The sequence below is a fragment of the Scatophagus argus genome, chromosome 5 (assembly GCF_020382885.2).
Source record: "Scatophagus argus isolate fScaArg1 chromosome 5, fScaArg1.pri, whole genome shotgun sequence".
NCBI lineage: Eukaryota > Metazoa > Chordata > Actinopteri > Scatophagidae > Scatophagus > Scatophagus argus.
In genome coordinates this window covers 9,880,941-9,895,549 of record NC_058497.1, presented here as the reverse complement: position 1 = coordinate 9,895,549, position 14,609 = coordinate 9,880,941, and the positions used below count along the sequence as shown (strand labels likewise).

General features: G+C 41.6%; 1 protein-coding gene across 3 annotated transcripts in view; it reads left to right on the top strand.

Moving 5' to 3' along the window:
• Positions 1–313: 313 nt before the first annotated feature.
• veph1 (ventricular zone expressed PH domain-containing 1) overlaps positions 314–14,609 on the top strand; it is a 70,688-nt gene continuing 56,392 nt past the window's right edge. For 2 of the 3 annotated variants that reach the window (XM_046388616.1, XM_046388614.1), the window contains exons 1-4: positions 314–514; positions 8,506–9,088; positions 9,238–9,456; positions 11,496–11,670. In XM_046388616.1, the coding sequence (XP_046244572.1) occupies positions 8,951–9,088; positions 9,238–9,456; positions 11,496–11,670 (532 nt within the window). In that variant the 5' untranslated portion in view covers positions 314–514; positions 8,506–8,950. The other variant, XM_046388615.1, reaches the window with a different exon arrangement.

Here is a 14,609-nt window from a genome sequence, read left to right as displayed (position 1 = left end):
CCATACATATAAAATGTATCACTGATGTTTGATGGATTGTACAGCTTTCTAAACGATCTTCAACAGTTCAGTGGGGGAGTGAATTGATGCTGACTTTAAATGTAGTCATAGTTAGAGGGGTTTCTACTCACCTTAACCCTTAATTATGTAGCCTACCTGACCTAATTTGCAGTGACATCTGGTGAATTACTCGGTTAGTTGGCTCACGAATGTCACCGTGCTTACTGTATTTCCCATCATGTTTCCCAAATGTACTTGAAGGCGACACAGTAACCTGTCCCTCCCCACTCCCTCCCTCCATCCACCTGTTGCTCCGTGCGCTCTCCTCGGCCGCACGATGGCGCGCTTTCCAATGACCGACGAGGATGAACAGGAGACCTGCTCTGTGGGGGGATCTTGAAGCCGTGCTGGGGCTATGTGTGGGTTTTTTTGCGCTGCTTTTTGGCTGAGGTTTGGAGGCACTGAACGCGGCTCCACATTCAGTGTCCGTGCGTTCTCGTCCCGCACGGAGCAGGTAAGCTGTCCGACGTTGTCAGTGTCAGGGAATCAGGTTCTGTTTTCTCTTGTTGCATGGCATTCTGTCAGTAGAAACGCGTTGCCGGGCTAAAATGCTTGAATGTCAGCCGCATTCCTTGATGTCGGGAAAGTTGACTGGATGAGGTGGAATCGTCGGTCAAAGCACCGACGTAGGAATCCACAGGAGAGCGCGCAGGTAGACTGAAGAGGTGTTTTCGTTGTAGGCTGTTGCCACATGCAATTAATGGAAGTACTTGTTAATTATTACATGTGTTCATGGTGTACCTTCAGGGTGCACGTATTAAACAGTAAAGAGAGATGCAGAGATATGTGTAGATGTGCGGTATATTAGTGAATATTTTTTTTCGGTATTACTGGAAACATTGCAATACTTGATGAACACCAGCTTTACTTCCATGTCGCCCCCCCCCCGTCTCTGTGTTTCAGTGTAAATACAGTGGAATGTGCTCTGGGAGCTTGAAATGCAAGTTCAGTTGCATTATTCGTGTTTATTCTCAGCATTTCTTCCCTTAATGCTATTCCAGTTGTGAAACTACTGTTGCTCCACCTGTGCGTGAACACGGAGAGAAGCGGTCGGGGGGACGAGGGGGGGGGGGCTCCTCAAGGTCACGTACTTCTGAGATAGACAGATGTTGGCGTCTCAAGCATGGGCATAAAAAGGATTAGGGCTGTCATCGTGTCACATAGGCTTTCACTAAACGATTATGGGCAAATTAGCAATAACGATATAATTGCGATAAGTTTGGAGAAAATGTAAAAAATAATGCTATCAGCTGTCCCAGGTTGAAGCTCCCACTTTATCACAGGGCAGGACAGATTAATAGACGCAAACTCCAGCCCATATTGGTTAGCATACACTTGCCTTGAACTAATCAAATATTACTCTCCAGGTGTTTTATTGTGTCATTGAGAGCATATATTAATGTGCTTTGCATTTTAACTGTCATCCCTCCATTTAAAAAAAAGTTAGGAGGCAGTCTAAATCAAAGCTGGAATAAGCAGGGACACCAGCATATGTTACTCAGAAAACTCCACAACACACATGTGCAACTTACCCATACCATGGGCGCTAACACACCTCCATACCATCACGGTTGCCGGCTATTCAACCTTGAACTTCTGGTAGCCACTGAGACTTTTTTCCCCTCCTTAGCCTGGAGGGACACACCATCCATGATTTCCAAGAACAATTTGAAATGTGGACACTTTTGCACTTTGTCTCTGCCCATTATCTCACTCAGGGAAGTCGGCAGTGTTTCTGAATGCTCAGACATTTACAAAAAAAAAAAAAAACAGTGAAATGGATGAGTTGAAACGTTAAATATGTTGTCAGTGCACCGTTTTAAGTTCAGTATTTGTCAAAAAAGCATTAGTAAATTCTAACATTTTTTACTTACATGTTACACAGCACGACAACTTTTTTGGAGTTATCTTTCAGAATATTTGCATTATCTGCTGGTATTTAAGAGATTTTCTGCTTCCAAGAAAAGGGAGCTGAAGCTGGGTATGTTTGTAGGAAACAACTTGATGTATTAGGACAATGTTTTTTCTATTATGTACATCTAATAAATGAAAGCAGTAAGTTGAGTCACCTATTCAACCACTTACTCACTCAGGAAGCAGGAAACTTAGATAGAATGAATAGATAGAATGGAGGATGCAAGATATGAAAAGCTTTCTAAACTTAGAAACATATTAAACATGTCTTGAGGATATCTGAACACAGTTCACAATTTAGAATGAGGACCTAACATTTAATGAATTTATCCCTGAAAGCTGCACTCCTGGGTCAGACCTGTATGCCTAAACCAGAACGTGCTTCCGCTCAGCTCTCGGAGCGAGACTCCTGAGTTTGGGCTGTAGAAGGCAGTGGGGAGTAATGAATAATAAATGGTTTAGAAAATATGTGTGAATGTTAGTTGGCAAAGTGTGGTGGTAATGCACTCTTCCAGCCAGGGCTTCTCCTCTATGTTGTGGAAATCCTCTCAGCAGTGCTGCAGCAGAGTACCCCCCCCCCCCCACACACACACACTTTAGGTTGGATTCACATACGTTTGACACAGTTATGCCTGCAGAGACTGAGACACACACACACACACACACACACACACACTTCCACATGTTTAGAATCAGCCTTCAGCCAGCTTTTTTTTTCTGTCTGGGATTCAAATTCGTTTCACCTTCGGATTCAGCACAAACTGTCCCAAAAGATATTTTTGAGTGGCAAATCTGGGTAACTGGTAAGTTTCCAAAGAAAAAACTATTGTTCTTAAGGTATTACAGAGCGAGTCAACTTTTATCTGCTAGATAATGTCTGTGGTGTTTCAGTTATAGCATTGTTTCAGCTGGAACAATTCATCAGTTTGTCCATCAACAGGATAAAAGGCCACATGGTATCAGGCCGTGTGTTAACAGTCTTAACTTCTCTCTTTGCTGTTCATAACCAGCTGTGTCTGCATTAGGCAGTAATAAGAGTCATATTAATTGTTCCTGTGCTCTGCTTCTGGTTTCTCTTATTGGGTCTACCTTGACCACTCTCCAGAGACAAAATGAGATATTTGTCTCTCTCTCCCTCTCTCTCTCTCTCTCTCTCTCTCTGTCTCTCTACATTTCCCGCTCTGTCTGTCTTTATCTCTCAGTGGCTTCAGTGTGTTTTACAGTAGCTATTTTCTCCAACTCCTGTCATACTGTAATTCCCAGTCCTTCCTCAACAGCTGCATAACTGCGGGGCATAAATAATGGAAAACCTTTCCCTTTCTTTCATACACACACACACACATGCTCATACACATATGTAATACAGTACATTCCTACAGTATGTTCCCAAGCTAAATCTCTGGGGTCTATCTTTCAAAAAGTCTTAACCGAGTTCTGTACGGCAGTGTCGACCTATTTCCTAAGAAGTCTGCAGGGAATCTTGACTTTGTGACTTATTCATCTTAGTTATTCATGAAATCCATGGCATCAGTTGCATAACTGATTGTCCCAGTTATAGAGAATAACTACCAGCGTAACCAGCCTTTAATCATACCATGTGGACAGTAGATTTCTGCTCAGGATGATATTGGAGAACCAAAACATGCAGTATTACAGTTTGATTATTTTATGTAGGGAGGCCTTTTGGCAGATTAGAATTGAAAAGATTTGGCATAAAGATTATCTGCTACTGTTTTGATATTAAAGTAATCATTGAAGTCATTTTTTAAGCAAAAAAAAAACAAACAACAAATATTCTTTGGTTTGAGAAGTTTTCTGATATTTTATACTCCATACAGGTAATTGGTGAAATGAAAAAAAAAACACTTGGCAGGTTAATCAATAATGAAAATAATTATCAGTTGCAGCCGTAGATCAGATCAAATGAGCCTGTATGTGTTTATGTCTCAGTGTGGCTGTTTGTGACGTTTAACTAGTGTGTACATTTAATGTAGAAGGACGTGTAGCGTATAGTGTTGTAAGGACTTTGGAGTTAACTGTACATATTGGCTCATGTTTTCTGGTTAACTAAGCAGGTTTCATTTCTCAGGATGCCCAGCATCTTTCCTGACATCCACCGACAAGTGCCGTAAATGCTAAGCTAATACACTCCAGCATGTAGCTCCGCATAACCGAGTCACTATTCTGCACTGTTTTTAGGAAGCAATTTTAATTTAGTACTATTTTTAAAGACATGCTTTTTGTTAGAAATGAACAAAACAAGGACTGATTTGCAATTACAAAGTCAACATGAACTTATTCATGTGGTTACACTGACGAAAGAGTGTAACCCACTCTTCAAACCCAGTAGCTGCAATAAGAGCAAACACAATCAGTGAAAGTCCAGAGGATGTATTTTCAGGGTTCCTGACTGCAGAATGAGCCAGTTGTGCATATTTATCTTTATCTTAATGGTGTGAGACAAGTAACTTCAAACAGTTTTTTGAAAAGCAGCTTTTCAACAGTGCTCAGGCTGCCCCTGAATCCCCCCACCCAAATCCACATTATAATTATGTGCATAAAGAAAGAAAGATGAGAGAAATATTTCTTTTTTTTTCTGCTTCTTAATTCATACTCAGTCAGACATGAAGCAGTGATGTAGAGGAAACTGTGGAATGCTGGCTCTTTTTTTTTCTCCTGCAGTCCCCTTCTGTCTCTCCCTTTTACCCAGCTCCTCTCTAAAGTATTTGTGTAAAGGAGAGAGAGAGAAAGAGAAAGTGTGTGTGTGTGTCTTGCAGGCTGAGCAGGTGCACATTACACAGAAGGATAGGGCCGACTGAGCAGAGAGAGGGAGAGACGAGGAAGGAGGGAGGTGTGGTCTGTCTTATAGGTCATACAAAAGAGCCAGTGTTTTCTCTCCCAGAGTGCGGGGTGAAGGCAGTAGTAGCAGTGGTGGAGGAAAGAGAGAGAGAGGCCCTTCGCTCACATTGTCCTCACATAGCCCCAAACCCCCCCCACCCCACATCAGCATGCACCCCCCGTCACCCCTCACCCAGTGGCCCACTCGCTGCTCTCCTGCAACATGTGGGTGCTTGCGTTCAACTGACTTTCACTAGAAGCATGTTTACTGTGCACCAACAAGACAAAACAGACAAGTGCAGCTCAGATATGTCATTTAGTTAATTGTGAAGCATTTAAAGTATGTATCCAAAAATACAGGTGAAAACAAAGTGCCACGCAGTGTCTTTTACACTTTGTATATGTGTATGTGTGTGCATGTGCGTGTGTGTGTGTGTGTGTTTAAAGGCTGCATTCCTGAGCTTGCTGAGCCGTAGCTGGGTGATTAATAGTAACTAGCTGATTGTTTAAGACCTCAAATTCCTCAGGCCCATTTTTTCCCTCTGCTTTTGCGCACTCACACACACACACACATCCACACACACACACACACACACACACACACTTGGTGCTCTGTCACTCAGTCGGGCAGGGACACAGTGCGAGCAGGAAGGGCTACAGTAAATAAACACAACATTTCGCTTGTGAGAATAGAGAGGGAGGCATGTGTGTATATTGAACAGTATGAGCATGTATGTGTGAGTGTGTGTATCAGTGAGGCATTCAGGTAGAATAATGGAAGCTCAGTATGTGAGTTGTTTGCAGGTTACACAGGGAATTCAGGACAGCGAAACATTATCCACCTGTGGCTCTCTGTCTCTGTCATCTCCTCTGTTGCTCTCTGCCTTTCCCTCTGTGTGTGTGTGTGTGTCCATCCTTCATTCCTCCTCTTCTCCTGGCGTGTCTTCCTGATCCTCTCCATCTCTACCCCCTTGCTTCTTTAGCATCTTTCCTTTTGAATGTCTGTTTTTCCTTATAAATACATACAGTTACCCTGTGACTCAGCAGCACGGTGGTGCAGTGGTTAGCACTGTCGCCTCATAGCAAGAGGGTTCCAGGTTCGAATCCTGGTCTGGGCCCTTCTATGTGGAGTTTGCATGTTCTCCCTGTGCCTGTGTGGGTTTTCTACGGGTACTCCGGCTTCCTCCCACAATCCCAAAAAACATGCACGTGCTACTCTACATTGCCCCTAGGTGTGAGTTTGAGAGTGTGTGGTGGTCTTTGTGTGTCAGCCCTGCGATTGACTGGCGACCAGTCCAGGGTGAACCCCGCCTCTCGCCCGTAGTCAGCTGGGATAGGCTCCAGCTCCCCCCGCGACCCTGACGGATAAGCGGTATAGAAAATGGATGGATGGATACCTTGTGACTGGTAATAAATCGAATCAAAATGTCTCTGAACAGTTTCCTTAAAACATTTGTGAAGCTATGATTTGTTGAACAGTTGTATTAGACTGAATCAGTGTTGTACAGTACAGTATATGGAGAAAATAATTGTTAAGCGATAACCCTCCAACACACACACACATACACACACACACACACACACACATACACATATACATACAGAAACAGCTCTGATTGTTGCCCTGCACAGCAAGGACAATAGGTGTATGTGTCTGACTGTCTGTGTGTGACAGATAAATCTCTTTGTTCTGTATTTATTGTTGTTTTGGACCCAGCAGCTTGGCCTTGACCAATAAGAATTCCTGATGTGGTATCCTGGCAATGGGCAGCTTTCCATTGGTATTACTGGCTTGGCAAATGAGAGAGGACAGTCTCCCAAGTGCTCTGCTTTGTCTCGTCCTTTGGTCAAGCTTGGGCTCGCTCCAATGTGACTTTGAGAGAAATGGTGTGAGAATGAGATGATAGTTGCTGATTGTGGAGGGAAGCGCGTGCAGGGAGCAGACAATGACACAGATACATATGCTTAGCTGCTCATCCTCTGACAGGCTGAGTAACTGTTGTGAAGAGTGTGTGTGTTTCCTATTTGCAAAACATTCATAATACGGCATAGGAGCATGCAGAGTATTTGTGTGTATGTGTTGATGTTTTTGTATGTGAGGGCTGTGTGAAGCTGGAAATATAACACACTTGTACAAGCAAGCATTGTGCATCTGTGTGTGTGTGTGTGTGTGTGTGTGTGTGTGTTGAAGAGTTCATGTTTTAATGTTTAATGTAAGGTCACAGGAACAGGGATAATGGTTAACACAGTACCTTTGAATTCCTACAACTCTGACTCCATGATACTCCTAATACTTTAGATGGCTCTTTGTTCTCATTGAACTGTTAAGGGTTATTTATTTATCATTACTTACAATATTGTGTTATAAGAAGCACATTACAGTTTATGCATTATTTGTATGGAAAAGAAACACATTTGTAAGATTCTTCGTGCAGAAACAATTTTGGTGCTTTGGGTTACTTGGTCCTTAAGTTTAATGTGAACCCACCACTATGTGGAATATGTCCTACATTAAACAGTAGAACTTCACTCAAAATGTCAGTGAAGCTGTTTAAGCAAAAGAAAAATTTAGGCACACATTCCCAGGGTGCATGCATGTGTGAACTGTATGATTTTGTAGCAAATATGTCACACTTTACCATAGAGTCATTTAGTTTACATCACTGGTAGAAAGAGGAAAACAGAATAAGAGAAGAATATTTTAAAAAGGAGAAGGATGACTGAGAGAGGATTGAGTGTTTGAGCAGATATTATACTTCTGATGTTTTTATTGGTTGTTACTGTAACATCAAGCCTGTATGAACGAGAATCACCAGCAGCAATAGTTTTGACATTTTGGAATTGTTTGTTTTCCTGCCGAGACTTAAATGAGAAGATCAGAACAGCTCTCATGTCTGTTAATACGAGGAGCCTGTTAGCTTAGCTTAGCATGAAGACTGGAAGTGGGGAGACACTGAGCCTGACTTTGTGTGAAGGCAACCTCAGAACCAGTCGGTGGTCGTCTTACACCTTGAGCCTCTGAGGGCAACAGCCAGGGTTTCTGGGCTCCCAGTGTGGCCAGCAGATATCTGGATAATGTATATCTGAGTCTCTGTGTGCTGGTCATCGTTTTAAGTCTGATTATCAATCTTGGAACCAGTCAGAAATGTATCTACTTCCTGTTAAGAGATAACTGTATATGAATGCAAATAAATCTTGTCCCCGTCTTCCAGATTCACGCGCAGATATGAATACAGAGTAGTCTGAAGGTATAAAAAATTTATCTAAAGATCATTAATGTCTTTTTATATCTTTTTGTTTTGTTACCTTTGGGCCAGGCTTTCCCCGGTTTCCAGTCTTTATGCTGTAGTAGCTGCTGATAGTAGCTTCGTATCTAACAGACAGATTTGAGAGCGTCATCAATATTCTCACCTTGGGGAAAAAGGAGGGCCAATATAGACATATTTCCCCAAATGTAAATCTACTGCATCAATACTGATTCACATCCTCTGCTGTAAATCTGTTTCACCGAAAATCTTTAATCAGACCCCCACAGCTGCTCTCACTGGCTCGCTTGGATTTTCTCAGTCTCAACTGCTCAATCAGTAATATTTCTTGCCAGAATATTATTTTGTACACAAAATGAACATCCCAGCGTTTAGTATTCTTTAGTTAATTTAATCTTCTGCCTCTCGCTCTCTCCCTCTCCTTCAGGACTCTGCTGTAGAAAGCCTGCCTTCTCCAGAATATGCCTTGTCTCCATGGCAACAGGCCTCAGGCAGACCCAAAAAAACACTGGGCCAAACTCGTCCGCCCTTTTCCAGCCTACCTGATCCTGCAAGAGGATTTTAACCAGAATTCCCACATTTAATGATTCTCTGTAAATTTGTAAAATTCTCTATTAATCCTTGTAGTTATTTTACCAATTAGAGTACATTCCCAAGACCCATAATGCCTAAAATAGTGCCTGAAATGTGAGTTGTCATTTTAGAAGGAAGGAGGAATTACTTTCTACTCTTTTGGGAAGCGGACACCTCTTTGGTCCCCTAAAACCAAAAGGAAAACAGTCATGTCAGGGATTCGTTCTCCACTAAGGGATCCTAAACTGGACAGCACCAGTCCCAAACTGGTTTGAAAGGAGTTCTTAACCAGGACCAGGATGCACCAGCTGTTCAGCCAGGTGCTGGGGCAGAGGGATCTGTCCAGAGCGGGGGATCTGTTTTCTCTTGAGGACGCAGAAATCGAAGACTGTCTCTCTCAGGCTTTGGACCAGATCAAGGTCATCTCCTGCTCACCGGTCAGTAGGCAGAGCCAACACACAATATTGCAGGGCAAATGTCACTTTAATTAATTATTCATGTTCTTTTATCCATAATTCATCTGTTTGTCCTTAATTTGTCATTGCATCCTTGATTACACACCCTCTTGCCATGTGCTGGCTGACAGGACTATTTGACCAATGACAATGACCAGGCTGTGGTGGAGATTTGCATAACGCGCGTCACCACGGCCATAAGGGAGACGGGCTCCATCGAGCATCACAGCACGGCGTTGGTGGGGCTCTGGGAGTCGTGTCTGGAACACAACCTTACCCCGCAAGGTGAAAACACAGAGGACACACCACATGCCAAGATAGCCTCTGACATCACCAGCTGTATCCTACAGGTATGCACACCTGCACTCATGCACACCCACTGGACATTGTTTTGTAGGGTTGTATTCCTTCTTTCCTTCTCTTTGTTTTGTTTGAAGCACATACAGAACATACCTTTACACATTCCTGTAGACTTGAATGAGTGCACTTGCATGCTGTAAAAAGTGTGGCAGAAGTTTGTTGTTTGTGGTCTGTGTGGAAAATAGATTCAATCAACAGCAGTTAATTAAAAATACATTCTAAATTCAGATGTTTAAAGTTTCTAACCTTTTTGGCTTTTTAAATTAATGAAGTGTCCTCTTGTTACCGGAGGTGTATTGGTACATGAAAACAACTTTACAGTGTACACACTCCTGCCTAAACATAGGCTCAGATATGTGTCAGCACACATCCTGTACAGAAAGGCTACGTACAGTTGTGCTTACAGTCTTTCGTGTAACCTTTTGTGTACCTTGGAGAGAAAAATTTAAATAGCAAAACATTATTTTTCTTTTTTGTTTTTCCATTGGTCTAAATACAGGCAGTGCAATTTGTTTTTTGTTACTTTGGTCCATTTTATTGTTCTGCTGTATTTTTTGAGAGGCATTTGGGCTAGTAAAAGTAGGCTAGATGAGAAGGGTTGAGAGAAAATGGGTGCATAAGTATAAATGAAATCACTCATCATTGCAACATATCCAACGTTTTTTTTCCTTATACAGTCACTGTTGAGGGTCTTTACATGTAAAAAAAAATCTCTCTCTCTCAAGCATCGTAATGAGACTGATTGTTGATGAAAGGCACATATGTGCGCACATGTAGAGCTCAGAGTGAAACCTCCAACAGGTCGAGCAGCAGCAGCTCCAGGCTCTGAGGTCCTCACTCCGACAGTTATCGCTCTGTCGCTGTTCCTTTCTCTGTTTCCCTCAACCTGTTTCTCTCCTGATTTATCCCCCTTACATTGCTTGCCTCACTTGTTCCTTCGTGCCTTCTCTTACCCTCTGACTATCTTTATCTCCTCTCTGATCTCTTCTGCACTTTTGTCATGCTGTCATTTTGAATCTACAGATGCACAAACACTTTTCTTACCCTTCCACTGAAACTCCCACAGAGAGGAGGAGAGAGCAGCCTGTAGGGTTTTTATTTGCACAGTGCTTGTGTACAACGCACACACACACATACATACATACACACAATACAGATTTGTATTATGAGTATTATGAGAGAGACATAACAGATAAATAAATTTGTACATCCATACATGAGGTAAAAATATACTGTATATTTAGATTAAAATTATTGCCTTCTAAATGATGGTAACGTATCTGGAATAAGGAAGTTTTTGTGGACACTGCCATCATGTGGCAGAGTAGAGGAGTGACAGAACACAGTGTATGCATCAACAGTCATCATCTGATCCTGAAGTAGAAGTAAATGTGGGAGGTTGAGTTTGAAAGTGGGTGCACAAATAAATTATATTGTCCACGAAATGCATAGAACATTGCAGATTAACGATACATCGTGAAACACAATATGATATGGAATCACAGCAGAAGGTCTTGAACTTGTGGATCTAAGTATGGATCAGCAGCAGTCTCCTTTGGCTGTTGTTTTCCCCTGTCTTTCTCTGTCTTTGTCTCGCTCACACACGCACACACACAAAAACACAAGCATGTTCAAACAGACTCTTTCACCTTCTGTCCTGTTGAGGGAGCCAGTGCTTTTCAAATCCCCTTCGTCTCTCTCTCTTCCGAAACTGTTTCTTTTGTCTATGGTCACTATGCAAACCCAGGACTGGAGGGAGCTCGGTCTCCATCAAACCGATCCCTGCTTCCATCAGTGTTCACAGAGTGACTGTATTCAGAGACTCTCCTGTTTTATATTATCGCTGGCCCTCCATTATCCTCACTTTACAAAATACACTCTGTCCATGCATATGTACTGCGTCTGAACATCACTTTGCAAATACAATTTTAATGTTCTGTTTATTATTTGGCTTCTCCCTTAAAAAGTAAAAGTTACTGTCCGCAAGCAAAGGTCTCCTCAAACCTTCTGTCTCCTGTTGTCTCCTCAGAACTACAGTTGCCCATCGGTCATGGTGCTGGCCGTCCCAGTCGCGGTGCGGTTCCTGCAGAGAGGGAACAGGGAGCTGAGCAGGAACATGTCCAGTTATCTCTCTCTGGCTGCTATAGCCAAGGCTGACCTGCTGGCTGAGCACACAGAGGCCATAACACTAAGCGTGCTGGGAGGTAGGACACATATGCACATGTAGAAAAATGGATGAATATTTCAGCATGCATATAATAACATGCATACACACAATTATGTAAGAACACATTTGCATCATCAAACTTCAGCTGCACTTTTCTCCATGAATTTGGTGTAAGTGGTCTTCTGTGCTCTTGGAGAGTTTTTCTCTTTAAAGTCCAGTGCTATGCACCGCAATTCCTCTCTTCTCCTCTACTCTCGTTATTATTCTGTTGCCCCACATAGATAGAGATCTTCTTTCATGCTTAGGGAAATGTGTGTATGTGTGGGCGTGTGCCTTTTGTAGAGACTTTGCAAGAAAGCTCTGCATAAGAATGAACACTGAAGAGACTCTCTAAAAAGACATTATTGTATTCAGTTAATTGTTAATGGCTGACGTGTTAGTTTGGCTTGTAGAAATAGCACTTGTATGCTCTGCAACAATGGAATTAGCTGGTTTACTGGACTGTAAAAATGGATTACTGTTGTAATCAGTGGTTGTAGTAGCAAACCATAGACTTATCTTTTCATGAGCCATAGTGAATAATGTTATAATAATAAGCAGCTCATTGAGGATAATAATAACAGCTGTTGCAACTCATCATTTCCCTGAAGGCCCTTTCATGATATGTTTAAATTCATACATAAGAAATAGTTATCGTAGAGAGAAAAGCTGCATCGTTTTGTACAGTTTCATGTTTTTATCTGTGTGTACTACATAAACATCTCTGAACTTCTCTTCTACTTTTGTATAAATATATAATACAGGTTCACTTTTTCATTGATTTTGAAGTGTAACTCTACTCACAAAATGATGCAACTATCTCACTGACAGAGATTTTGAAATTCGCTTGGACCGTTTATCGTTTGGGCCCCACGAGGAATTCAATTCCAAACATGTAAAGAAAAACAAAAATGTTTTGCCAGTGACCAAATAATATGACATTTCATATGCAGTGTGTGAGGAAGTCTTCTAAAAACAGAACTAATGTGTTCCAGAAAGTCCTCCACAATTATATCATGAAATTGTTAATCTGATCTACTGATCATTGATTCGATCAGTGTTCTCATCTTATCGCCACAGATGGAGTCAGGAAGGGGAACTGAGCTGATCAGGTCACTAATCCCTGAAACCTTTTTTCTGCTCTTTTTACCCTTTTTATCAACACAGATGCTTCTCAAGCTCATTAGTGTTGTGTAGGTGTCTGATGGAGATCTGTTTACCCATCATGCCCTGACATACACACACACACACACCATATAGGGGGTTCAGCCAATGGACGACAGTTTACTTAAGTAATTCAGTCGTGCATTATGTGAACATGATTTTGAGGCTCTGTGTGTATTTGCATGTACAGGTGTGTTTTTCTCTGTGAAACATCCAGCACTTTTGGCAACATGCTGAACTAACACCTCACACACACACACTAGCACGTGGTGCTAATCGTCTCATGCAGCACCAGAGTGAGCTGCCCACCGTCGTGATGCTCCCACCGAGCACATTTTCTGCCAGCATCTCAGCACGTGAAACGGCTTAGCTCTCTGCTGTCTGCTTCATTTTGTGAAAGTGAAATCTATTCAGGATTTGAGCTTGGAGTGTCAAATAGGTGATACTTTGCACGTTTTGGTTAATAAAACTGTGACAGCAAATGGTGCCAGCCAATGGGAAAACAGAAATCAGGCATTTCTTTCTGATTACAATAGCAAGACGAGAATAAAAGGGTAAAGGGTATTGTGTTTAAAACAAGTGCCAGTCAGCATTGTGCTTTAAGATGCGTTTGCTGTTGTGTTGTTGCTCTGTTTTGACTCTAGAGAAAGAAACAGCACAACGTAAAATCAGATTGTTTTTTAAAAAAGACTGCTTCATTGAAGACCACTTTTTGACCTTTTTTACCACTGGTATTGTTGTGGTATTTTTTTTTGTTAAGTACACCAATGTTTGTGTTGTATTTTTAAACCATGTGTAATTTTCATTATTGAAAAAAAAAAATCAGCTTTTTTTCTACAAGGGAAGAAATAAAAATACATTTTTGCTTGATACACGGAATGTGTTTTGGACACTAAATATTCTGGGCAGACTATTAAACACTACTGTAGTATTTACTGATAAGGTTTGTTCCACCTTATCACAAAGGCTTCACCTCATTTTATTTTATTTTATTTTATTTTTCACTAAGCAAAGGTAAAGATGGCAGCGAGTGATGAACCCAACTCCAACTCCAATTGGCTCATATTACCTTGTGATGGATAAACACAAACATTGTTTTTTGGTCAAACTTTTTTCCCATGTGATACCTATACTTCACATTTTTAACATAGTCCTGTTTAGCCGTACAGTTTTTGTCTTCGAGCTGCTTTGACTTCTAAAGTGCAAAGCAACTTTAATGTTGCATATTTGCACCAATGGCCTTGTGTGATTCATCTTTATGCATTTGGGGTCAAACTCAGTTCATTTGAGAGAATAGAAACAAAAAAATATCAGATTTCTGATTGTCAGCTGCACAAGCATGATATAGTGCAGTCATAATTTTTGTTTGAAAATCGCGACCCTGAAATTTCTTTCCACAATTTTTATGACATCACATAATATCACGCTATGGGGCAGTCGAGTACATTAATACACTGTGGCCTTGTTTGTGAGCATAGAGAAACAAGGCAGAAAAGAAAGAGAGAAGAAAGCGAAAAAGATAGAGAGATAGAAAATTATATGCACATACACACTAAAGCTTCCAGTGGCTGTGATCCAGCTTGACAGGGGGGTAGTGAACTGATGTTGGGCCTCGTTAAAGCTGGAATATAACACACACACACGCACACACACACACACACACACAGACACACTGAGAATGTAGAGAGGATGAAAGCGAACCATGCTTGCCGTAGGGCTTTATTATAGTTGTTCAAATTCATGTTTCCTCAGGCAGTTTTTAATGCAGCTTAG